At 38.0% G+C, this 26472-nt stretch overlaps 1 protein-coding gene across 1 annotated transcript; it reads right to left on the reverse strand.

Annotated features, from left to right (window-relative positions):
- Nucleotides 1-4792: 4792 nt before the first annotated feature.
- On the reverse strand, nt 4793-20097 carry LOC107776876 (sodium/hydrogen exchanger 6). Its single transcript, XM_075225107.1, has 22 exons — nt 19617-20097; nt 15437-15488; nt 15263-15322; nt 15111-15135; nt 14932-15017; nt 14733-14844; nt 13424-13486; nt 13229-13248; nt 13025-13122; nt 12632-12660; nt 12205-12236; nt 12069-12116; nt 11917-11977; nt 11731-11828; nt 11554-11629; nt 11440-11459; nt 10888-10985; nt 10695-10804; nt 5894-5977; nt 5688-5800; nt 5445-5521; nt 4793-5217 (listed from the first exon to the last, which is right to left on the reverse strand). The coding sequence occupies exons 1-22, from the start codon at nt 19798-19800 to the stop codon at nt 5165-5167; spliced, it is 1599 nt and encodes a 532-aa protein (XP_075081208.1). The 5' UTR covers nt 19801-20097; the 3' UTR covers nt 4793-5164.
- Between the last annotated feature and the right edge of the window lie 6375 nt (nt 20098-26472).

A 26472-nucleotide genomic window follows, 5' to 3' on the forward strand; every position in this document is an offset into this window, starting at 1 on the left:
CTGATCAAATGAATCGAACGACCTGGGCTTCATTAGCACTCCAACACCCTAGAAAGTAGCCCCACCTTAATGAAACCAAATAAATTCTTGCTCCATACATATTACATCCTTCACCAATAACAACTTAAGTCATTCCATGATTCTTATACACCCATAAAGCATAACACAACCCCTATCCAAAATTTCCTTTACTCGAGTAATCCTCGACCTCAACCCCTGTAAGCCACAACTGATTCGTCAGTATACCTCAAGCTGAAACTGATACGACACTTAGCCGCGCAATCAACTTATCAATAGCATACTCCCCCACTTAGCTCAAAGCCACCGATCAAAACACACCATAACTCATGATACCCATACTCTATTACTGCCATAGTGAGATTAAACTAAATCCTTCATAAGCTCACGTAACACAAACCAGCTAGTACTTCAAATCATCTGCAACTCTCGCATTCACCCTCGTAATAGTCATGCTCACTCTCATACACGATCCAAACTCAATCTGCAGCATATATAATTCACTGGTAAAGGAGGTCTCCCAACAAACAACATAAGAATCACACAAACTTTAGAACACTCCGTAGGAGATAAGCCACATGCTTCGCCTCAAACTAACATCTCTCCATACCCTTCCATCGTCATAAATATCACGCAATCACTTAATCTTCCTGAGTCTGAACACATATCACAACATGAAATCTACTTCACTTCCCAACTAGACAACATGAAAAGATCCTTCAATACACCCATAACTCGGGGCTACGCATCAAATCAAGATGGAAATAAAGCACCAAATAGTTCTTTCTACCCTCAAGCAGACCCCTCTCGTCACATTCAAATCATATGAATACATATCGCAGTCACATCATACTCATAACATAGCCATCCAGTCACCACTTCCACTAATAGGGACACTACCGGACATATAAATCCAGAAGTACGTGCTCACACAATCAATGCCTCAGTGCTCAAGCTATAGGCAAAATTCGGCCTCAAGTCCTCCAGACTGGCCCAACATCAACAAACAGAAATCACATCTCGCCCTTCGATCAGGGAATCACAAATCGTCGATGCACAGTTGATACTGAGCGCTCATGCGCGCATACGAATGCGTGGAAGGAATTCAAAGAGTTACATTTCAAGCTGAATCAAGGACGCACGATAAGAATTCAAGAATGTGGGATTTCCTAAAGGTTCTACAGCCTCCCGAGGATAAGTACAGACGTCTCCGTACTGATCTATGAGACTCTACTAAACCTACTCATGACTCGTGAGACCTATGTAACCTAGGCTCTAATACCAACTTATCATGACCCTAAAACCGACCCGGTCGTGATGGCACCTATCGTGAAACTAGGACAGCCGACACAATTTCTAATTCAAACTATTATTCTATAAATGTCATTTTTAAGCCATTAATTAACAAGAAATCTCATAATATTAGTCTAAATAACCAGTGCGAAATAAATACACAAGCCTGACATCAGGGTGTTACAAGTCATGAGCAACTACAGCTCTATCTCAATACAATAAAGTCTAAACAAGACTAGAAGATCAAAAGAAATAAATCTAGGAAAGATATGAGGGATAAGAACAGGGCTGTGAACGCCATGCAGCTACCTTGTCGACTCCGATGAACCTGCCACTGAGTAATCAACACCCACTACTGGGTTCAGAAATACCTGAATTTGCACACAAGGTGCAGGGAGTAATGTGAGTATGCCAACTCAGTAAGTAATAAGAGTAAATAAAAACTGAACAGTAAGAAAACACATAGTCCACGTCATAACACCATAGTAAGTACAGTGTGTTTCCAAAAAAGTATATAAATCAAATCATTTCATTAAAAATCTAGTTTTCGGTAGAAATCATTTGAAGATATGTAAAATTCCATTTAAAACATCTTTCAGCAGTTTTCAAACAAATGATGAAACAGTGAGTAGAAATGATGAAAACATAGTCGGCCCCTCGGGCAAAAACTCACTCGTATACAGCCCCTCGGGCACAATGAATTATAAAGCGCCCCTCGGGCAAAATATCAACAGAACCAGCCCCTCGGGCTATCTCACAATCACTTGTAATCAGCCCCTCGGGCACTACATAAGTCAATAACAGCCCCTCAGGCAACATCACATCCCTCACACTGGGTACCCGCGCTCACTGGGGGTGTTCAGACTCCGGAGGGGATCCTACAACCCAAGCGTTATAACAAGCCATCTCGTGGCATAATCAATCAGGCCCTCGGCCTCACATAACAAGCCACCACGTGGCATCATAAATCAGGCCCTCGGTCTCTCATACATAACAAATCAGTACAATATGCTGCGGCGCACAGCCCACTCCCATTATATCCTCACAACACAAACCCTCGGCCTCACTCAGTCAAAAATCTCTCATTCCACTCGGGCGATAGTAAAACAGGATGCTGAGCCCAAAATATCATTTAAAATATCAAAACAGTGTAAATATAGCTGAGTTGTGAAATAAGTAAAGCACAGCATGATTGGGTACAGATATTAAGTTTAAACAGTGAGGAATAGTAGTAAAAAGTCCCTAAGGGTCCAAAACAGTTGGCACGAGGCCCAAATATGGCATTCAGCCCACAATATAGTAATACTTTCCAAAACACAATAGTATCAAATAGTTTTCAATCAAATACGCGACTTAAAAATCATACGGGACGGATCAAGTCACAATCCCCAATGGTGCACGCCCCCACGCTCGTCATCTAGTGTGTGTGTCACCTCAAAGTAGCACCACGATGTGAATTCCGGGGTTTCATATGCTCAGGACAACATTTATAATCATTACTTACCTCAAACCGGTTCAAGCTCTAGCCCACGATGCCTTTTGCCTCTCGACTCGGCTCCAAATGCGCCAAACCTAACCAAAATCAGTATATATTCACCAATATATGCTAAAGGAACAAAGCCCAAGCGAAAATAGTCACATTAACTCAAAAATCCCGAAATTGGCTCGAACCCGGCCTCTGGGACCACGTCTCGGAATCTGATAAAAATCACAAAACTAAAAAGCTCATTCACTCACGAGTCTACCCATATCAAATTCACCAAAATCCAACATCAAATGGCCATCCAAATCCTTAAAATCAACTCTCCAAATTTTCTTCCATTTTCCCTAATTTTCACCCCAAATTCCTAAATTAAATGATAAAAATCAAGACTTAATCATAGAATTTAACCAAATTTGAGTGAAGAACACTTACCCCAATCAATCCTCTGAAAATCCCCTCCAAAATCGCCTTCTCCCGAGCTCTCTAATGAATTTTGAAGTTATGGACTAAAACCCTTGATTTTGAACTTAAAGTTTCTGCCGAGGTGTTTTCTTCTTCGCGAACACGGAAGCTCCCTCGCATTCGCGAAACACAAGCTTCCTCAGACCAAATTCCCTTCTTCGCGAATACGAGGGCCCAGGCGCGAACGCGAAGACCATCCAGCTCGACCCAACACGAACGCGGAACACCCATTGCGAATGTCTAGGCTTAATTGCCTGAACTCCACACCTTCGCGAACGCGGGACCTACATCGCGAATGCGAAGCACTACTAGGTTGCCCCTCTCAAGAGCCCTTTCGCGAACGGGAAGAAGGATTCCTCTGCAACAAAATACCAAAAAATCTGCCAACTTCCAAAACCAAGAATTGGTCTGTTAACCACCCGAAACTCACCCGAGGCCCTCGGGACCTCAACCAAACATGCCAACACATCCCATAACGTCATTCAAACTTAGTCGAGCCTTTGAATCACTCAAAACAACACCAAAACACCAAATCAACCTCGGATTCAAGCCTAAGAACTTACAAACTTTCAAATTCTAGAAACAACGCTGAAACTTATCAAACCTCGTCCGAATGACCTAAAATTTTGCACACACATCACAAATGACACTACGCACCTACTCCAACTTCCTGAATTCCATTCCGAGCCTGATATCAAGATTTCCACTGTCGACCGGAAACTCCAAGTATTGAATTTCGCCAATTCAAGCCTAAATCTACCACGAACCTCCAATTCACATTTCGGACGCGCTCCCAAGTCCACAATCACCTAACGGAGCTAACCAAATCATAAAAATTCAAATCCGAGATCGAATACTAAAAAGTTAAAACTTGGTCAAACCTTTTAAATTTAAAGCTTCAAACTGGGAATTGTTCTTCCAAATCTATTTCGATTATCCTGAAAACCAAAACCGACGATTTACCTAAGTCATAATATATCACACAAGGCTAGCCATGCCCGAGAACTGGCGAGCGAAGTGCAAGTGCTCAAAACGACCGGTCGGATCATTACACCTACTAGCCCAAGTATTAACAAGAGCTCAGCTGCGGAGACTTCAAGGTGTACTTGCCAACGTCCGCAGGCCGCGAAGTCCCCCTCTACGTAGACTATTCTATTTTCCTTATCCTTTTTTTATAGACATTGATGTATAGGATTATTCAGTACTACTATTTAAAGTTTGTGACTTGTATTCGCCAAGTTTTGGGAGTTGTATACGCTGAGTTGCAGAGCTTATTTTACATAGTTGCTGAGTTTTGAGACTTCAATTATTATTTCAGTTACTTCTGCATGAATGTTAGGCTTAACTAGTTTTAAAGATTAGGTGTCATCACGACATCCTATGGAGGAAAATTGGGATCGTAACAACTTCAGTTATCTCTACAAGCTAAACAGAATATACATTTTACTTGATAATCAGGAAGGAGCACCCGTAACTCTTTACCACAGTTTAAACCTGTACTAACTTCCAAAAAGTTAGAGATAAAACATTTTTAGACCTGCATTAACCTGTAAAATTTAAAGATGAACGAATAGTATAGCCATTTCAGCATATACAAGCCACTCTCAATGGAATCCTGTTTCCGGTCCTAATCCTGGCTTGAATATTCATATTCATATACAATATATCAGGTGCTTTGCTCTGCCAGGTATGTTTAATCCTGAACTTCCTATACCGATACCATCTGTTATTTCTTTTTGTACCCCTAAAGAATCTAAACTTTTCGTCATAATTGATGCATAATTACAATCAACAAGCCACTCATCCCCATTGATCCGCAGAGTATGCTTGAAGTTGATTTTATCTTTGCAGCAAAAAGTAGTTTGTACGAGTCTTGTTATCTGGAAATTTGACTGTGGTCTTTGAAAGTCAGTTGTGGCCATCATAAACACCCCTTCTGGAGCTGTGCATAATTGGCTCATCTGTGTAGCAGGAAAAATAAAGTCATATTTGCCTGAGCTTCTACAGCTTGTAGAAACTGATTTGCATGAGCTTATCGAGTTATTCGTTGTATATATGATTAGACAAAATAATTGATGAGCACAACAAGAAACGTAGGCAAGTGGTTACTAGCGTGTTAACAGAAATAGTCCGGTTCTCATATCAAGTCCTCAAAACATTATAGAGTGTAAATAAAGCGCAAGATTACCTTCATCTTCATCTCCACCTTGAGTAGTAAAGAATGGAGTGAGGTAGTTTTTGTCCAGTGCTGAAAATGAAGTCGTGCTGGAGAAAATAAAATGCATTAAAAGACAGGAAATGATGAGGACCACCTGTGTCTCCCAGCAGTAAAATCCACCAGCCAGTTAGCTGGGATGACTTGGTAACGTTGAGGCGACCAAGGTTCAAATCTCCCTACACTTACATTGTGTCACAAGCAAGTAAACATTACCTTTTGTGGAACTCCTTAAGTTTCATCCTGAACCTGTTCCCTGATGACGATTCACCATCATAAGATTCATCACTATAAGAAGGAGCTATATATCCATTGTTCCCCTCAAAGGTCTAAAGACAGAAAAGAGCAGGAAAAAGTATTAGTGCACTGAGCAGAATTCAACTTATTACACTGTTGGAAAACACCATTGCTAATACACTTACTTCACCCAAGGAGCCAGCATGACCATCACCCACAACTTCCAAGGCTTCTAACATGGTTCCTGTTGATCCTCCAATAATCAAAACCTGAAAAGTTGCAGTTTGATTAGATTATATCCAGAACATATTGTGAAAGAGATCATCCATCCAGTATGAAGGAAGAATGGGTACAAAAGAGTAATAGTAATCAAAATGGAAGCAAAGCGATAAAAATCAGTTTAAATGAATCAATATTTGGAAAATGTCAGAGTACATGGCTTCCACAGAACACAGACATTATTCACCACCAGTTCGTGTCTGTGTCTTTTTTAATCAGCTTTTTCTTGTTCTTTCTCTTTTTCGTGATAAAGTTCTCTAACTCTACTCCAACATAGAGTTCTCTAAGGGGTGATTTGGTAGGATGTATAAGAATAATGCGGAATAAGGTGTATTAGTAATGCATGGTTTAGTAATGCATGTGTTAGTAATGCAAGCATTAGTTGTGCATATATTATTTCTTATCTACTGTTTGGTGTGGTGTATTAAAATTATAATGCATTGCAAAAATTTTAAGAAAAATAGTTGTTTACAAAAATGCCCTCCATATTCTCTAGCTTTAAAGGACTTTAAGGACAATTTTGTCTTTAAACATACTAATGCATGCATTAATAGCCTTGGTATTACTAATGTCATGGTTTTATATGCATTACTAATGCATAGGATAATACCAAGTATGATGTATAACTAATACAAGTATTACTTATACACATGTTGAAAAAATGTACCAAGCAAGGTATTAGTAATGCATAGAGTTAATGTTTGCATTATTTTTTCTAATGCCTCCTACCAAATGACCCCCCCTAAGTGACTGTCTAATACAATGATCTTTAGAGCTGTGTGTAATATTAGACTTCTGTTTACCTTTATCTCGCACATACATTAATAGCATGTTTGGCCAAGCTTCTAAAATCAGCTTATTTTGAGAAGTGCTTTTCTCAAAAGTACTTTTAAAAAAAGTGAAGTGCTTTTGGTGAGAAGCAGTTTGTGTTTGACTAATTAATTTGAAAAGCACTTTTGAGCAGTAATTAGTGTTTGACCAAGCTTTTGAAAACTGCTTCTAAGTGTATTTTTCTCAAAAGTGTTTCTCAAAAAAGTGCTTTTGGAGAGAAGCTATTTTTTCCTGCTTCTCAAAAACTGTTTCTGCTTCTCCTCAAAAGCACTTTTTTCCTTCCAAAAGCTTGGTCGATTTTGGCCAAAAGTGCTTTTGGCAAAAAAAGAAAAAAAAAAAAAAAAAAAAGTTGACCAAAAAAAAAAGCTTGGCCAAACAGGCTATAAGACCAGTTGTTAGAAAAGCATGTGGTTTCAGATAGTGCCACTGTGAATTACAATGCTCTTACAGAAGCCTTCGGGGTCATTTGGTAGGGTATACAAGAATAGCACTGAATAGGGTGTATTAAACCATTATATTGTTACACCATATATCCCGTTTTTAATGCTATGAACCAAAAATCTCCTAGAGAAAAGCATACACACTAAATGATCAAGTGATCATTAGTCCCTATATTATTCACCCATTGAATGGTTAAGGTTACTGAGGAGTTCGATAACCCCTTTCATGCTTTGGAATGTCTCTCCAACCTCGGGAAGAATAACCACAGGCATTGCTTGCGCAGGCATAGGTGGAGGATTGTCTTTGAACATTGACATCTCTACCACGATGATAATCCAGCTGAGGCATGTGGTTGGCCTTTTGATTGCAAACAAAAATGCATGGTCGTCCAACTTTTAGTTTATTGCTTCAAAGTCATAAAACTAATCTTCCTAATGGAAAAACAACTCAAATACGCCTCTATATCATAGAAAATAAAAAAAACGCCAAAAATGCTAAATCTGGTCCCTGGAAATACAACTAGGCTATCACATGTAGGAATTGTTGAGCTATTTTTCCGTTACAAAAAAATGGGTTTATATCTCTAAAAAAAAAATACCCAAAAAATCTATGGCCAGGGTTGTCGGGTTGTGTGTGTGCGTGGTTGGGGGTGGGGTGGGGGGGTTTCAAATGGCAAATGTCGAGGGACCTATGACTTAGGCCACAGGTTTAAGCCCTGGACCATGCAAACGAAACATGATATGTTTAAGCGGAGAAGAGTAGAGGCGCAGACCCATTATCCCCGAGTGTCGAAGGCTGCAGTTGGTTCTAAGAGTTGGCCCAGACGGATTTCTCAGTCATCCAAAAACAAAACAAAAATTGAAAGTTGGATGATATCTATGAAATTAACCTTTCGTTGGTTATCTAATAAACTATGTAATGGAATGGTATTACATTGGTCCTGATAGAAGCCTTCTGATGTCAGGTAACACCTTTTGATGTCAGGTAACAGGTAAAGCCTAAAGGTTATTCCTGTCCCTGTCCGGAAATGTTAATCATCTCTCTTTTTACAAATATAAAAGTCTTCGGTGTATTTTGTTAGACTTCCAGGGTTTTCTTTTATGTAGATACATTGTTTCCTCCTCTCTTCTTTTTTTCGTGTATGCATCCCATCTTCTCATCAACGATTACAGAAAATCAAATTCAACAGCTTCCTTATAAAAGTACGTGCTCCTAAACTCTAAATACACCCTCTCATATTATTAATAGTTGACTGGTCAATCTCCACATCTCAAAGCAAACTTCCTAACCACAATCAAGGAAGAACTGCTTCCTTAGGAGCAATAATTAGTCTCGCCATTACAAAGTATCATGTTTTACTTCTCGCAATATTTCTTCAACAGGAAGACTTACTTTATCGTATAAAAGATTTATCTGATACTTTTTCTCCATTATCTCAGGAAAATATAATGTCAAATTCTCTCTTCACCTACTAGCCATTCTGCTGCCCAAAATTTATTAGTATCATATGGCGTGCGGTTACTAGACTACTGCTCCATTAACTTCAATTCCAAATTTATGACTCCTGAGGCACTCCTGTCCACAGGCTAAATCGTATCTTTTCAGCATAACAAGAAGCTAGCAAATGCTAAAACGCTGCTTCAGGTACTTTAATGCCCCACCAATCTTGTGACCTATGAAAAAACTAAAAATAAATCGAAAGCTAAACAGTCGAGGAAAAATGTGAACGGAAATTGGCGGATTGGAAAAAGAAAATATTTTCTTTAGGAAACAGAATGGTGTTTATAAATTTTGTGCTGGATGCACTGCCAACTTAACCCTTGTCCATGTTCCAATGTTCAAATAGGTAGAGAAAAGAATTGACAAACTGAGGGGAATATCTATAGCAGGTCACAACACGCATAAAATTGGTCAACTTGAATACTGCCAGGGCAGCCAGAAAAGAAGGGCTGGGAATAAAAAAATAACAGGGATCAACACAAAGGCAGGACATCCAACTCAGGAGACACTTCAATGATTGGGAACTAGAGAGCATATGCGAAGTTGCCAACTACTCCAGCACATCAGCAACACTCAAATATCACAAGGCATTCCAGACTATTTGATATGGAAAGGAAGCAGAAGTAGCCATTCCACAATTCAGCATACAGGTTTCTGTCCAGCAAACAAATGCTGGCTGACCATGGAAGCTTATTTGGAAAAATAAAGCACCTTACAGGGGAATGTTTCCCATGGCCAGTGGCGGATCCAGGATTTTAAAGTTATGGGTGCTCGCTCAATATTTATCTAAATATTTGTAAGGTTACCTATATAAATTTATTAATATAGTCAAAGTTAATGGGTGCTTAAGCACCCACAACTCCCTACGTGCATCCGCCACTGCCCATGGCGGGTAGCGCACGAAGCATGTCCAACGGAAAACTTATAAAGGAGAGGAATTGTTATATGCAACTGATATGTGCTTTCTGAGGAAGGATATGAGGATACAAATTATTTATTCATCCACTGCAGACTGACAAGCAATTATGGGACATGATGCTGAACCCACTGGATCTTCATGTGTGTGCCAAGCAAAAGAGCTGTTACAGTGTTGGTTCAGGAGAGCATAAGAAAGCAGAATAGGAGATATGGAACACTGAATACAATCCCTGCGACCATTTGGTGGGTGGTTTGGAAAGAGCGGAACCAGAGAATTTGAGAAGGAAGAAGCAATGCATCCTTGCACTAAATTTAGATGTATATTTTTGCTATCATCTTTGAATTGGGAGACAGATGTACATGATACAGGTTTAATGATAGAATCTCGCAGTTCATTACGTGCAGTAAAAGAACCGAGCTTTTGTTACTTCCCCTGATTCAATTTAGACGACACACTTTCCTTATTAGTCCGTTCCAAAAAAGAATGACACATTTCTACCATTAGAAATAATTTAACTTTAAACTCTTTATTTTACCCTTAACGAGAAGCTTGTATAACTACACAAATGTCATGGCCCCACAAAGCTTTTACCCTTTAAGCTTTTATGACCACAAATTTCAAAAGCCTTTCTTTTTTTTCTTAAACTCCGTGCCGAGTCAAACTACCTCATCTAAAATTGAAATGGAGGGAGTATTTGGTAATGCACAGGCCCCGCAATCACTTGATGCTGGAAAAATATATTTTACCTTCTTTCATTTATTAAAAGAAAAACAAAGGCACAAAAGTTTTGGATCAGCAACTCTAATGCTTGCAATTAGCAAAGGAGGAAAATTTGCAGCTGCTAATCTGACTTCAATGTTTGTATCGAAGTACTCATTCAATCAACACTTTCTCACCCACAGAATAAGAGTCAGCTTATCAATTAGTTTCTCTTTACTGCTTGTCTCTGGATAGTTCGTTCACCCATATTAGGCCATCAATAAGAAGTAAATCAAAACTCGAGTTAGTTTGCCTACCGTTAATACAACAATGGCAGTGGTAGCAGTGAATATTGTCTGACCATGTCCTTCAGGAAGATCATGGACTGACTGCAAAGCAAGGGCAAAAGCCATAGCGCCTCGAAGGCCTATATGTCCACATCAATAATGAGTCAAATTAGAATTGAAAATCCAAAACGTAGGTTGAAAAAATAATTTCTTCACCACTTACCACTGTACCAGAGTGCTTTTTGATGGTTTGCTGGTATCTTCCGGTGTGGAGGTCGAACAAGATTCACCAAATATGCACAACCAAACACATTGGCAGCCCTTGATGAAAGAGAGGAAAAAGATTAGCAAATTTTGTATGGACAACCTTGTGATCATTCTATCCAATCTAATGCAAATTAGGGGGAAAATATAGAGCAATATAGAGCATTGGGACAATGAGCCAGGGATAAAACCATGTAGACAAGGGTAATCAACAACAACAACGACCCAGTATAATCCCACAAGTGGGGTCTGGGGAGGGTAATATGTACGCAGACCTTACCCCTATCCCGAAGGGTAGAGAGGCTGTTTCCAGGAGACCCTCGGCTCAAAAAGCAATTAGAGATGATATATTAGTACCATAAAAATGGGTATTAAAAATAACAACAATATATAAGAGATATGAAATATGAAATACAAAATACGAAATACGAAATACGAAATAGATGGCTGGTATAATACAACTAGAAGGACAAGGGTAATCCCAGATAAGAAAACAGAGTAACAAACATACCTTGCAATCACAATGAACAGCTGGGGGGAACAAGAAGTTAAGGGAAAAAAGGTTGATTCACAATAACATTAAGGAACGAGTTTCTATATAAAAAAGACTACATGTCAAGGATACAATTGAGAAAAAAATAAATCCAACATGGGACCAGCTATGTTTTTCCATTGCGATATCAAATCCCATATATATAAATCTGCACGTTAGACCAAAAAATCAAGCATTTACTGAAGATATTTAACAAAATGGGAAGTACAGAATATCACAAATCCTCAAGAACTTGAACGCCCAACTTACACAAAGGTTTCAGCCAATGATGATATCAGATGAAAGAATGCTGACACAAATCGCTGTGAACTTTCCGATAGATTTGAGTACGTATAGCGCTTCATAACCTACAAAACCAAATCCAGAAGTACTAAGCATATCTTAGAAATTAGAAAATGAAAAAAAAAAATGGAGAAACGATAGATGAGAACTTACGACTCCAGTGAACAATATAGACACTATGCCAGAGAGACCAAGTCCTTCTGCTAGCATATATCTGAAAGATGATGGTTAACAATAAATTACATGTCAGGTACAAGAACAAGATAGAATGTGGAAAATTGAGGGAATCTGATGTAGTAGCTTACGAGAAATATGGAAAGAGGACAAACAAACAGCTCTCCAAGTTCTGAAGACTGCCAATGGAATTCGTGGAAATACCATCAGTATAATCACAGTCAGAAATAGATCAAGCTGCGAAAAGCTATAAAATACTTGACTTACTTGTCAATATCCAAGCCAGCATATTTGAAAAGGTGTGTGGAGTCAAGGAAGCGCAACACTTTTATGAGCTAGAAAGCATCAAATACACATTTCATAATATGAAGAGTAAAAGAAGTGGACAACAAACAGAAGAGAATGAAAAGACCAAAAAGGTAAAGGCTGAGAGAATGAGAAGATGAATAACTTTCACTGCTGTTTGGTTATGCAGGATATAAAGGAAAATAAATATAACAAAATACAGTAGAACCTTTAAGCTTATTAAATAACAATCATGGTGCATTGAAACAATTAGCGATTATAGAGGCACCGTAATCTTTAGAAGATCTAGAGAGTTTGGTTATAAATCATTAAGAAGGCAACCCCTTCCTGGTTCATTTTTTCTGTGCATGAGCTGCACTATCGGAAGAAAGTAGAACATGAAGGATATCAAAGCAGAAACAAATCCAACTCCAACACCTGTAGAATCATAGCAGCAAGCAGTTAGTTGACTCCAAAAGAGCTAGAAGTCAAACTATTAAGAAATAATCACTGATCTTAGAACAAATGCATACAAATACTGACTCCAGAAGTTTCATTTGACTTTCTTTTTTTGGATAAATTTCTGGGCTCCAGCAGTTACAACGGAATCTATTCAGACTGCTTAAAAAGAGAGCATCCTCTTGGTCTCAGGCATTTCCAGAAAATGACATAATTTGAATAGTTTAAATAGTTTTGTTTTCCTAAAAACAACACCTGCTTGACCTTCTCTTCTTATGCCAACATTAGCTTTCACTGAGAGAAGAAGATGAGAGGAAAAAAGTAAACAGTAGAAGATACTAACCAGCTGACAAGGAGCCCATAAAAGTTTCAAAAAACCGGACAGTTATCATGAAGTAATTTTGACCAGTTGACATGTTGCTTCTGACCAATGACATTGTCCTACAAAACAATCCAGTGCCTGATTTTCAATCCTTCTGGATCTATTTATATGTGCAGATGCTCCTTGAAAATCAAATCCACAGCTGTTAAGCATACGTGTACTAACCTGTACAACGAAATTGCCATCTTCCAAGAGTGCACCATACAAAGAAAAACAAAGAAATAAATACACAAAATACAAATACATAACCTTGTTTTTTTGGGATAAATAGCAAATACAAATATTTAAAGTGCCAATGGGAAAACAAGTAATCGCCATAGTGAAATGTCAATTTTTCATATAAGAATGCGTAGGACTTACTGCATCATTTAAAACAGATTCCCCAAACACTAACGCATATAGGTTCACGTCTGTGCCAAGCTCCTACAATAATGTTAAAGAAAAACTCATTCAACAAAAGCACAGTACGCTTGGCCAATGATGAAACAGTAGACCTAGCTATATCAATTTGAAAGTTTTGAAAAGCCAGCATCACATAAGTTGGCAAAGAGAGATATCAGAAAGATAATCAATTGGTAAAGAGAGAAATAGTTGTATAAAAATGATAACAAATCCGGCAAAAAGAGATAACAGTTGCTAACAATATATAATACTAAAAGGTTTATTTATCAAAAATAAATAAATATAAGCTAGTCAACAGATCAGATACCAAAATTGATTATTTCAAAAAAAAGCAAAGCAAAGGAATGTGCCACATCAGTGCTATATTTTACTTATTCTAAAACTTATCCATCTTCAGTGTTTAAGATTTTCTCTACCTTTGTCATTCATAAAATAACAGTAGAACTTGTCTTAATGTTCTTCTAACTGTTGCATCTAAAGTTAAAGTAATGCAGAGCTTTCAGAGTTATCTTAAAATCAGACATAGCAGCAGATGCTTGAGCACGATACTGATCAGGCGGCACTAGTGATCCTCACACTTCTTCGTGGAGGACTTAGTAGTCTATCTTATTTTGTTTACACTTTTAAGTTGCACCCATTTTCAGTTATATGCTTCAGGTAGATGCTCCACCAACTGGTCCAACTCCACGTCCATTGTCGGTGGACAAGTTGACTAGTATGTTATGGTTTGTCTCTAGAGGACCAATTTATTATGTGATTAGGCCATTGAGACAAGTTTGAGACTCGGCACAGTTTTTCTCAGAATTGTTGCATGTTATCTGATGGTACGGGACCACCCAGAGTCCCATTGTTTGTTTGACTTAGGTCAGTCAAGGTTCACTTGGTGGTTAGATTGCTCGCAAAGTGCGGGTAACAACCTTCCAGTTTTGGGCCGTGACAATTAGAACATTGATCTAACATATCTCTTACTCCTTACTCAGTCGGCCTTCTGCTGGCGTTCATATACACAGAACTCAAGGGCTAACATGATCAATGACATTACATTGTAAATAGTATAGATGTCACCAGAAAAGAGCTTTTTTTAGATAATGAGAAGGAATTCCTTTTATGGATTTTATTGTGTAGACATATGTTGTAAATTGTACAAAACCAAACAAACAAAAAATTAAATAAAAAAAAATAGAAGACAGTCAAAAGTGCCTAGTCTAATACAGGAAGCAAAGCAGTTGATTAGAACTGTGCAGAATGCCAATAAAGAAAGACTAACCTGGAAAATAGACAGAACAGTGACAGGATCACTTGCCGATATAAGAGCACCAAACATCAGACACTCGACAAATGGAAGTTTGTACATGAGATACGTGACTCCACCAAGGTAACTGCAAAATTTGCATTCACAATAAATTAATTATATGAGCGTGGAAACTGATAATACAAAGAAAATCATAGATGCAAGCAGTACTCACACCAGAATGCCTGTGACAATAGAAGCAATGAAAGTTCCTAAAATAGCAAAAGTGATAATTGCTCCAAAGTTTGAAAAGAACGGTTTCTGCTTACAGCATCAATAAAAGCCATAATGTTAAGCAATGCAAAAACAAAAGGAGGTTGCATATCGAGTAAGTAACAAGAGAAGAAAACTTACAGGTGATAGACTAAATCCTGACTGAGTAAGCAAACGAGGTCAAGGAAAAGAACTTTTGCAAATAAATTCACGAAGAAGCTGAATATTTAACTACAGCACGAAGAACGAAAATAATAGAAAATTTCTGCAGGAAAGAATCTAAATGTGGATATAATATGATCGGTGGCAATAAAAAGAGAAAGAAAAACTCTTCATGGAAGTTAAACCATGCCCTGCCAAGCAAGAAGCAAAAGGGAAAAAAAAGAGTCAAAAGTCCAGCAACAAGAATCGGTAGAAATAAATAAAATCTTCAAGAACCAAATGGTGATGAAAATTCAAAAAATTACCTAATGCTTGTTTCTGTATTTGATATATTAGCCAATCCTCCTACAATCAAACCTGCCACAAAGAAAATCCATGCAACATAAATTCAGCAAGTTCCAAGATAAAAGGGTACCTCAATCGATCAAGTCAATAGCATATGCTGAACAACCTTCAAAATACAGTACTCGAATTGCATTTTACTGACTCACTAGAACAATGAACCATTACCAACATCAACCAAACCAAAATATCACAATCCCAAACTAGATGAGTTCAGCTATGTGAATATTCTATTCACTCTGCCCCCTTTGGGTCTCATTCATTCTAATACTCAATTTATGGGTTCTCTAAAGCTAGATAACACAACATACAGAGCTCTAACCAAACTAACAAGACTCCTAGGCCTAACGTAAATGCACCAACAACAACTAAATTCCCAACTCGTCGACAAAGCCTAGATGGATACTTTGCTCCACTGACTTCTTAAACAATTGCCCACGAGGCCACGACAGCAAAGTCAAATTGGCGCAACAACATTCCCAGCAAATTCCAGCTAAAAGGAAACCTCAAATTTTTTTTTCTTCTTTTCTTTTTATGAAAGAGGTGTTCGGGCTAGCTTGCGTGTACCTCGACTATTCCGCCGGAACTTGCTACCTCCCACCAACACAGGTACCAAGTAACTGCCACCAAAAGCTTTTTTTCCCTTTGATAAGGTAAAGTATTATTAATAAAAAGTATACCAAAAGGGTACACAAGAGCAGAAAACAGAGCCTACAGAGAACACCCTAATCCAAAAATTCCAGATACTGGTCCATACTTTCTAATAAACACCTGGTACACCAGAAAACAGATTATGCAGATATAACTTTTTAAGACTAAAAATATTATTCTTTTTATTCTCAATGCAAACACTATCTCTTTCTGTCCAAATGGTCCAGAAAATGCACAGGGGAATGGTCCTACAAAGCTGCTTCTGAGACTTTGATATCTTTTGCACGTGCTTGACTTAGACTCCTAATATATGAAGGCATAGCCCAAATGACATCACAAAGATTCAGGAAGAGCTCCCAGCATGCTTACCAACTTTGCAGTGAATAAAAAGATGATTTACCGACTCCAAGCTTTCTCGATTCTTCACATAGATAACACCTGCTGCTTAAGGAAAGCCTCTTCTCTGTAGATTATCTTGAGTTAAACAGGCTTCTCTGATAGCAACCCATCCAAAACAATCCACTTTGATAGGTGCTTTGGTTCTCTATAGCATTTTCCATGGCCAATTCAGTACATAAATAATCAGATTGTTTTTGGAGAAGAGTGTAACAGCTCTTGACAGAATACTTCATGTCATTACTAGCTGTCCAAACCATGGCATCCTCTCTATCTTCTTCAACCACCACCATCTCCAGTATTTGAAATAATTGTCCAACTTCTTCCAACTCCCAATCATTAAAATCTCTTCGAAAATGTAGCTGCCACCCACTAGGAGAATAAAAATCAGAAACAGTCCCTGCTTTGTTGGTGGAGCAGTTGTATAAGGTAGGGAATTTAATGTTCAAACTTACGCCCCCCTCCACACATCAGTCCAAAATTTGATTCTGACACCATAGCCCAGATTCAGTTAAGTGTATTGTTGAAAATGATTCCATAGTCTACTGATGTTACTCCAGATATCACCCTTTGAAGAGCTTGACACGCAGGGGGACACCCTTTGAAGAGCTTTGAAATGCAGGGGGGCACCCTTTGAAGAGCTTTCGCATTTATCAAATTCTTCCAAATGCTTACTTTTCCATCATCATATTTCCACAACCATTTATATAATAGGATTTTATGTGTAGTCTCAAGTTCCTGGCCCCCATGCCTCTTCCTTATCAGTATCAAATTTTGCCATTTGACAACATGATTCTTTGTTTTTTCTGCATTTCCTTCCCTAAAAAGTTACTCCTAATAGTGTTCAATTTCTTTACTGAAACAGAGACATCAGATCCGTTGGAATCCCATCCAACGCACTACTTACGAAAGTGAGTCTGCCTCCAAGTAATAAGTACTGCTTTTTCCAAGTTGTTAACTTACTGGAACACCTATCCAGCTTTTTCGAATGAGAAAAATCACATAGTGGTTTTTTTGTGTGAAAGGTACCTTAACCTAACTCAATAATGTTAGTGACAATATTTTTACTTGAGATGCATCTTCAAACAACAAACAACAACAACAACAACAACAACCCAGTGTAATCCCACAAGTGGGGTCTGGGGAGGGTAATATGTACGCAGACCTTACCTCTACCCCGAGGGGCAGAGAGGCTGTTTCCAGGAGACCCTCGGCTCAAAGAGGCAACAAGAGACACTATATTAGTACTATCAATAGACTCATAATAAAACAACATAAAATACCATAAAATCCATAACATAACATAAATACCATAAAAACAAAGTAACAGCAATATAAGGGATATAGGAAATACGAGAATATGTAGGGTATTAATACACAGAAGATAAAGCTCATCATCAGTAGTTGATCAATAGCATCCTAAGACTAATTCCTAACTAGCTAGTCTCACTCTAGTGCGCTGTAAAAAAAGACATCACAATTTTCCCTAACCTACAACTTTAATGCTCGATCTCCACAATTCCCTGTTTAGGGCCATGTCCTCAGTAACCCTAAGTCGCGTCATATCCTGCCTGATCACCTCTCCCCAATACTTCTTAGGTCTCCCTCTACCTCTCCTCGTACCCACCACCGCCAGTCGTTCACACCTTCTCACCGGTGCATCAGTGTTCCTCCTCTGAATGTGCCCGAACCATCTGAGTCTTGCTTCCCGCATCTTGTCCTCCATGGGGGCCACACCCACCTTATCTCGAATATCTTCATTTCTAATCTTATCCTTCCTTGTATGCCCGCACATCCACCTCAACATCCTCATCTCTGCAACTTTCATCCTTTGGATGTGTGAGATCTTCACCGGCCAACACTCGGTCCCATACAACATAGCAGGCCTAACCACTGCCCTATAAAATTTACCTTTCAGTAACAGAGGCACTTTCTTGTCACACAGGACTCCCGTCGCTAACCTCCATTTCATCCACCCCACCCCTATACGGTGTGTGACATCCTCGTCGATCTCCCCGGACCCCTGAATAAACGACCCCAGGTACTTGAAACTACCCCTCTTAGGGATGACTTGAGAATCAAGCCTCACTTCCACTCCCGCTTCCGTCGGCTCTGCCCCAAATTTGCACTCAAGGTATTCCGTCTTCGTCCTGCTCAACCTGAAACCTTTGGACTCAAGGGTATGTCTCCAAACCTCTAACCTCTCGCTGACGCCGCGTCGTGTCTTGTCGATTAGGACTATGTCATCAGCAAATAGCATGCACCATGGCACCTCCCCCTGAATATGATGCGTCATAGCATCCATCACCAGGGCAAATAGGAAAGGGCTGAACGCAGACCCTTGGTGCAACCCCGTAATAACCGGAAAATAATCTGAATCGCCTCCTGCTGTCCTAACCCGAGTCTTAGCTCCATCATACATGTCCTTAATCGCCCTAATGTAGGCAACCGGGACCCCTTTAGCCTCTAAGCATCTCCATAAGACCTCCCTAGGAACCCTGTCGTACGCTTTCTCTAGATCGATAAACACCATGTGGAGATCCTTCTTCTTATCCCTGTATTGTTCCACCATCCTCCTAATAAGGTGGATAGCTTCTGTGGTAGATCGCCCCGGCATGAACCCGAACTGGTTGTCTGAAATAGACACTGTCCTTCGCACTCTCATTTCTACCACTCTCTCCCAGACTTTCATGGTATGACTTAGTAATTTAATACCCCTATAGTTGTTACAGATCTGGATATCGCCTTTGTTCTTATACAACGGGACCATTGTACTCCACCTCCACTCTTCGGGCATCCTATTAGTCTTGGATATAACATTAAGCAACTTAGTAAGCCATTCCAAGCCTGCTCTACCCACACACCTCCAAAGCTCAACCGGAATTTCATCTGGTCCGGTAGCTCTGCCCCTTCTCATCTTACGCATTGCCTCCATGACCTCATCGACCTCAATGTCCCGACAATCACTTAGTTCATGGGGGCTGTCGGCATTCCTCAATTCACCTAGTACAATATCCTGATCCCCTTCCTCATTTAGAAGTTTATGAAAGTAGGTCTGCCATCCACAAAAGGAAAAAGGGAGAAGTGAAAGAGTACCAATTAAAAGAGAGGCACTGGCTTCAGGAATATAATAAAAGCGATGACGACGAAGGACATGACCAAGCACAAATGAGAGTACAAGCATCATGATCTGAAGAAGTATGCCTACTCCTGCGGCTTGTTGCTCTTTCCCTGGACTTGCTTTTGCCCCGGCCGGAGAAATCTGAAGATGATCCTCCATTGGAAGTAAACACTGACTGCAATTGATGCAAAGTCAGCAAAAGAGAAGAAGAAAATCACCCACTTTGATCAACTATCGCTTAATAGAGAGTTGAATTGGTGATTTTTATGGAATCAACGACGAAACCTAGGAAATTTTCCGGTAACGCGCTGGCTTCGAGACGTTTACTCTTTTGGGTTTTGCTTGTTTGAAAAGGCTCTTTGTGAGACAGATGGAGAGTATCTAAGAGAGCTTTCAGTCAGGTCTTGAAAGTTAAGCTAACAAATCGAAAAATTCAAAAGTGCAAGGTGAACGAATAATAAAATGGGAAAGGTCAAAGGAATAGAAAATGAAAGAAAGAAAGAAAGGGAAACTTATATTAAAAAATAAATATATATTAGAGGTCTAATTTGGTTTGAGGAGAAACGAGAAAGAAAATGTGGGAGAAAATTTATTTTCCTATTGGACCTACAAATTTAAATCTATGAGATTAAAAGGCCAAATATTTTTGGCGTATTATCACTTCTAGCTCACGCCATAAACTATTTATATTAGGTAGCCAAAAAAATATATACAATTTGTATAATATTTTTATATAACAGACATATTATGTATATATATATATATATATATATTCGACTATTATTTTGAGAGCGACTATGCAATGTCATTTTCCCAAAAAAAATTTCTTTGCATTCGTCTAAAACAGGTGGGGTGCCTTGACTAAGGACAAAGCTCAGGTGTTGGGGGAGAAGTTATTGGCTATGGAGTCTAGAGGAGTAGTGGGGACTCAAGAGAGGTGCTAGGTGTCTCAAGGGTTTCTCCAGTGGCCGCAAAGGGGACTAGTGGTGGAATGAAGAGGTTCAAGGTAAAGTGGAAACCAAGAAAGCGGCATATAAAAAGCTTGCAGAGAGCATAGACGAGGTGGAGAATAGGGCCAACTGGGAGTGGTATAAGAAGGTTAAGAAGGAGACAAAGTTAGCTGTCATTGCAGCTAAGACTACGGCGTTTGGACATTCGTATGAAGAGTTGAGGAAGAGAGCCGGGGATAAGAAGCTATACAGGCTGGCCAAAGTGAGAGAAAGGAAGGCTCGTGATCTGGATCAAGTGAAGTGCATAAAAGACGAGGAAGGTAGAGTGTTGATGGATGAGGCTCAAATTAGGTGGAGATGGCAGTTATACTTTCATAAACTCTTGAATGATGGGGGAATAGGGATATTGTGTCGGGTGATATGAAGCACGCGGGGAGTCATCAGGACTTTGGGTACTGTCGGCGCATCAGTGTGGGGAAGGTCGAGGGAGCGATGCGTAAGATGAGCAGGGATAGAGCTACCAGGCCAGACGAGATCCCGATAGAATTCTGGAGGAGCGCGAGTAAGGCATGCCTGGAATGACTCTCTAGGTTGTTCAATATCATTTTTAGGACGGAGAGGATGTCTGAGGAATGGAGGTGAAGTACGATGATTCCATTGTACAAGAACAAGGGTGACATCCAAAATTATAATAACTATACGGGTATCAAGATACTAAGTTATATGATGAAAGTTTGGGAGAGAGCGGTGAAAGGGAGGGTGAGAAGGAGTGTGTCTATTTCTGAGAACCAGTTCGGTTTCATGACATGTGTACGACTACAGAAGCCATTCATCTGGTGAGGAGATTGGTAGAGCAGTATAGGACAATGAAGAAGGACTTACATATGGTGTTCATTGACTTAGAGAGAGCATATGACAAAGTTTCGAGAGAGGTTTTGTGGAGGTGTTTAGAGAGTAAAGGTGTGCATGTTGGCTACATTAGAGTGATTAAGGGCATGTATGACGGAGCTAAGACACTGGTCAGGATAGTGGGAGGAGACTCAGAACACTTCTCGATTGTAATGGAACTGCATCAGGGATCAACCCTTAGCCCATTTTTGTTTCCATTAGCGATCGATGCATTAACATAATACATTCAAGAAGAGGTACCGTGGTGTATATTTTTTGCGGATGATATAGTTCGGATTGACGAGACCCGAGGAAATGTTGACGACACACTAGAGGTTTGGAGGTAGACTCTTGAATCTAAAGGTTTCAAGCTGAGCAGGATCAAGACGGAGTATATAGAGTGCAAGTTTAGTAAAGTTACCCAGGAAGCAGACATGTGTGTAAGGCTTGATACACAGATCATCTCCAAGAGAGAGATCTCCAAGAGAGGTAGTTTCAAATATCTTGGATCTATAATACAAGGTAACAGGGAGATTGATGAGGATGTCACGCACCGTATCGGAGCTGGATGGATGAAATGGAGGCTCACTTCTAGTGTCTTGTGTGATAAGAATGTGCCACTGAGACTTAAAGGTAAGTTCTACAAGGTAGTAGTTAAACCGACTATGTTGTACGAAGTAGAGTGTTGGCCTGTCAAGAACTCTCATATTCAGAAGATGAAAGTAGCTGAGATGAGGATGTTAAGGTGAAGAAGCATATAAGCCCCAGTTAGAAGGTGCGAGAAGGTTAGCCTTAGTGGGTATCAGGAGGGGTAAAGGTAGACCTAAGAAGTCTTGGGGAAAGGTGATGATCAAGAGAGACATGACGCATCTAGAGCTGATTGAGGACATGGCTCTAGATAGGAGGGCGTGGAGGTCGAAGATTAGGGTAGAAGGCTAGTATGTAATCGAATGTTTCTCTTTGTCTTAGTTTGCTAGCATTAGTGTTAGTATGATATACTTTTATTCATTGATTGATATTACTACCTAGAGTTTAACTGTTTTCTTGGCTTCGGTCTTGTTTTTATCTTGTTGTTATTCCTATTTGTTGCCATTACTTTTTTCATCCGTTCTCCAGCTGAGGGTCTATCAGAAACAGTCTCTCTGCCCTTCCGGGGTAGGGGTAAGATTGCGTACATCTTATCCTCCCCAAACCCTACTTGTAGGAAATTGCTGGATTTTTTTGTTGTTGTTGTGGTTGTTGTTGTATTCGCCTAAAGCACACAATGGAGAGAAAGACAAAAAACATACTTCTCTATTCATTTTTTTAGTTTATAAACATTGAAAAGATAAAAAAAATATTAAGAAAATAAAGTTTGCTTCTGACTTATTCGTATTTTAACTGAGTTAGGTTGTTTAGAAATAGCATAGCTTAGTTTGATTTCAATCAAAACAGCTCGTTTCACTTTGGACTAGTTGAAGTTTAGTCAAAATAGACTCAATTAAAGATGGGAGTCATGGGACTAGTCGAGCTAGCTCGGCTCGGATGAATTGGTCTGATTGATCTCCTAACATTAAAAAAGTTCATTTATGTATTTGGAAATTAATATTTAACTTGAATATTATAAATTAAGTTTGTTAGTTTGCACTTTGCACTTCTTACTCAATGTAATTAAGTTTTTATAATAATGTAGACTAGGCCATACTTTATAGGCAACATAATATATAATTAAAATTTTAGTTTAAACAATTCAAATTATTAATGAGGTTCAATTTAGTACATAGTTTTTTTTTTTAATTGTTGACTTGTTCTTTTGATTATAAATAAAAGTTCAATTTGGTGTTTCATATTTACTGGACATTCAAATTTAAGTTTTAATTTAATGGAAAATTTCATGTTGAGCTACTAGTCAAAGGAGAGTTCTATCTTCCTTTCTTGTTTCCTTCCCTACTTACCAAGCAAAACAACTAAATTTGTAAGCTTATTTGATTTGATTCTAAGGGGATTTAATGAAGAAGATAATGCTAAATTAGTCATTCTTGTCAGATGATTAAATTAAAATATTATATAGTAACAATTTACGTCACTTGTAGTTGAACTAGGTTGTCACAAGAAAGGTTGTCCTTTTGTCACAAATTTACTACGCCCTAATTTTACTTCTATAACCTTTTAACTTCTTATTTACCTTTGTGGGAAGAGTTCAATTGGTCTTTTCTTGTTTGATAGTATATATAGAAATTAGAATTGCCCAAATAAATAGTATTTTGAAGGAAAATTGTAATACCAATTGCTTGCATCAGCCAAGTTCATATAATTTTGCAAGGACTGCTAAGATTAGCAAAAATGAGACCAGGAAACTAGCAAGAAAAAATGCAAAAGGAAAAGATACCGAACAATTACATGAGCAGTAGGACAGATTATCATGAATGGTGTGACCTTGCAATTAATGTAGTGGATGAAAATTATGACATTCAGAGTTCAAAAATCCAACAGAGACAAAAAGATGTTAGGTGTTCTCTTCTCAACTGTCTAAACTTTGATGGACAGAGTTACACAATATTATGCAAATTCTTTTGCTATCTAAAAAGACTAGTGAAGTTATGCCCGGGCTAAGCCCGGACCCAACGGCGTACCATTCAAAAACCTTTTAAATATACTTTATTTGACATACATTGTTTATTATAGTAATTTAATCATTAAGTAGTTGGCGACAATTTAAATATTTAATTAAATATTATTTGAATTTGTAGTTTTAAATTAGAGACTATTTGAGTAATTGTAAATTTCGATTATTAATGTACTTCAATTTAATAAAAATCAAAAGAAAAAGTGAAAATACTAACACAATTCAAAAAAAAAATTATGTAGCGTATATGACCAATATTTTTTTGGTCCTGGTTCTAAGCAAAATTTTAAAATAATTGAAAGTAATAAAATAACTTAACGCTATCATTTTCTCCATTGTTGATGGTGTTAATATGCGTACAGTCGAGTGTTACTATTTCAAAAATAAAAAATTATTAAATATTTTCTCATTTTGTTTCTAAATAATAAACCGTTTAAATTCTTCAATTTACGTAATGCCAATTACTAACCGCAAATTTTATGTGTAAAACATTGTCGATAAAAGAATTAGCATTTTGGTTACGAATGTGATAAAAGAATTAGCATTTTGGTTACGAATGTAAAGCACATTGTGATTCAAATTTTCTAGTGTACTTTTTTCCATGAGAAATCTTTCTAATATTTAAGAAAGAGATAATTGGCTTACGAAAGGAAAGTTATTTTCCCTTCTTATCTAGCACCGGCTCAGCCAACGATCTTTATAATTTATATAGTTTTTTTCCTCTATTCTTCGTATTCTTTTTTAAAAAAAAAATCTTTCCCTCTCTTGCTTTAGTAAATAATGTCATGACGAATATGATATTTTTCATTAAATAATTTACTTTATCATAACTTTTTACTCCTGTATTTTAACTTGTTTTGAAAATGCTTTTCTTTAGTTAAGAGTCTATCAAAAACATCCTCCCTACCTTATACAAGATAGGAGTAAGGTTTGTGTACATACCATCTTCTCATATTCCATTTGTGGGTACACACTAAGTACGTTATCGTTATATCTAAAATAAGTCAGAGCAAAATTTTTTATAAATGAAAACGTCTTAATTAATAATTAATAAAAATAACTCAACGTTTTGGGTTTGAGATGACATAGTAATATTTAAGGATGAGCCTTACGTAAATAATTTACAGTGTAGAATCATTTAGTTACTTGTTTATAATAGTTAATATTCTGTTTGTTCTTATTTTTATATCCAATAGAAAATTAAGAAAAAGAATGCTTAGACAATGTTAAGCTGGTATATATCTATCCCAAAACACTCTCAAATTAATATTTGTACAGTAAATCATACATTTGGAAAATATATCCTATTTGCTCTTTTAAGTGCTTATGTTTCATAATTTTGTTTATTTTTACGTAAAATATTTCACTCTTAAAAATTTGCAATGGAAAAAGATGAGAAAAAACTTGACCTATCGTTTTTTACCTTTCGACGTAGACCTATTATATGATTATCTAGTCTCTGGATTTATCGTGTTTAAAATTTTAAATGGCTAAGTATATAAGACTGATAAGAGACATCCACAGAATCTACAGTTCTACATCAAAAAAGGCCAAAAGTGGGTCCCTTGCGAAATGATTGTATTGGGAAAATGTACAATGACATAACTAAAGGGTAGAATTGTCAAATACGATATCAGTTTTCAAGGTAACAGTCGTAACTTTTTTAGTCAACCAATACAATTATTTTATTTTACAATAATTACGATAATAACCGTCTTGACCCGATTTTGTACCGGATGCAGCTCATTTTCTAACCGGAGGCTGCTCTCGTTCTGGCTTATTAATAGTAGTAAAGTAAAATAAGGAATCAGAACATTTTTAAAAAAAAAAAACTATTCCTCCAAATGAACATTACCAAGTCCAATGGAGAAATAATGATTTCTTCAACACCAACATGGAGCATTTACTCAATATCATCCCTTGGTGCAGATTTTAATAGGTTCGACAGACCGGCACGGTTGGCCACTAATAACACATGTATTTACTTTTAAGCCACCGTTTAAAATGTCTTTAGTCTTTAGCCACTGCTTTAATAAACTTTAACTGCCCGGACGAAAATACCCTTCTGCTCATGTCCTTAACTTCAGGACTACATGTCCTTAACTTTTGAACTTGGAACTCAAACTTCAAGACCAAGCGTCCTTAACTTTTGAACTTGTAAGTCAAAGTTAAGGACCTATTATCCTTAACTTTTGAACTTGTAACTGTAAGTTAAGGACTGCTTGTCCTTAACTTTTGAACGTGTAATTGTAAGTTAAGGACTATCTGTCCTTAACTTTTGAACTTGGAAATCAAAGTTAAGGATCTATTGTCCTTAACTTTTGAACTTGTAACTGTAAGTTAAGGACTGACTGTCCTTAACTTTTGAACTTGTAACTGTAAGTCAAG

The sequence above is a fragment of the Nicotiana tabacum genome, chromosome 11 (genome assembly GCF_000715075.1).
Source record: "Nicotiana tabacum cultivar K326 chromosome 11, ASM71507v2, whole genome shotgun sequence".
Lineage (NCBI taxonomy): Eukaryota > Viridiplantae > Streptophyta > Magnoliopsida > Solanales > Solanaceae > Nicotiana > Nicotiana tabacum.

What these genes read in the sequence shown, in the direction of transcription:
- LOC107776876 (XM_075225107.1), bottom strand. Translation starts at nt 19,800, where the DNA reads ATGGAGGATCATCTTCAGATTTCTCCGGCCGGGGCAAAAGCAAGTCCA. An exon ending in CTGTTCTGTCTATTTTCCAG is followed by an intron (nt 13,487 to 14,732) that starts GTTAGTCTTTCT and finishes ACATTATTGTAG; the next exon opens with GAGCTTGGCACAGACGTGAA. An exon ending in AAAAGCACTCTGGTACAGTG is followed by an intron (nt 10,805 to 10,887) that starts GTAAGTGGTGAA and finishes GTGGACATATAG; the next exon opens with GCCTTCGAGGCGCTATGGCT.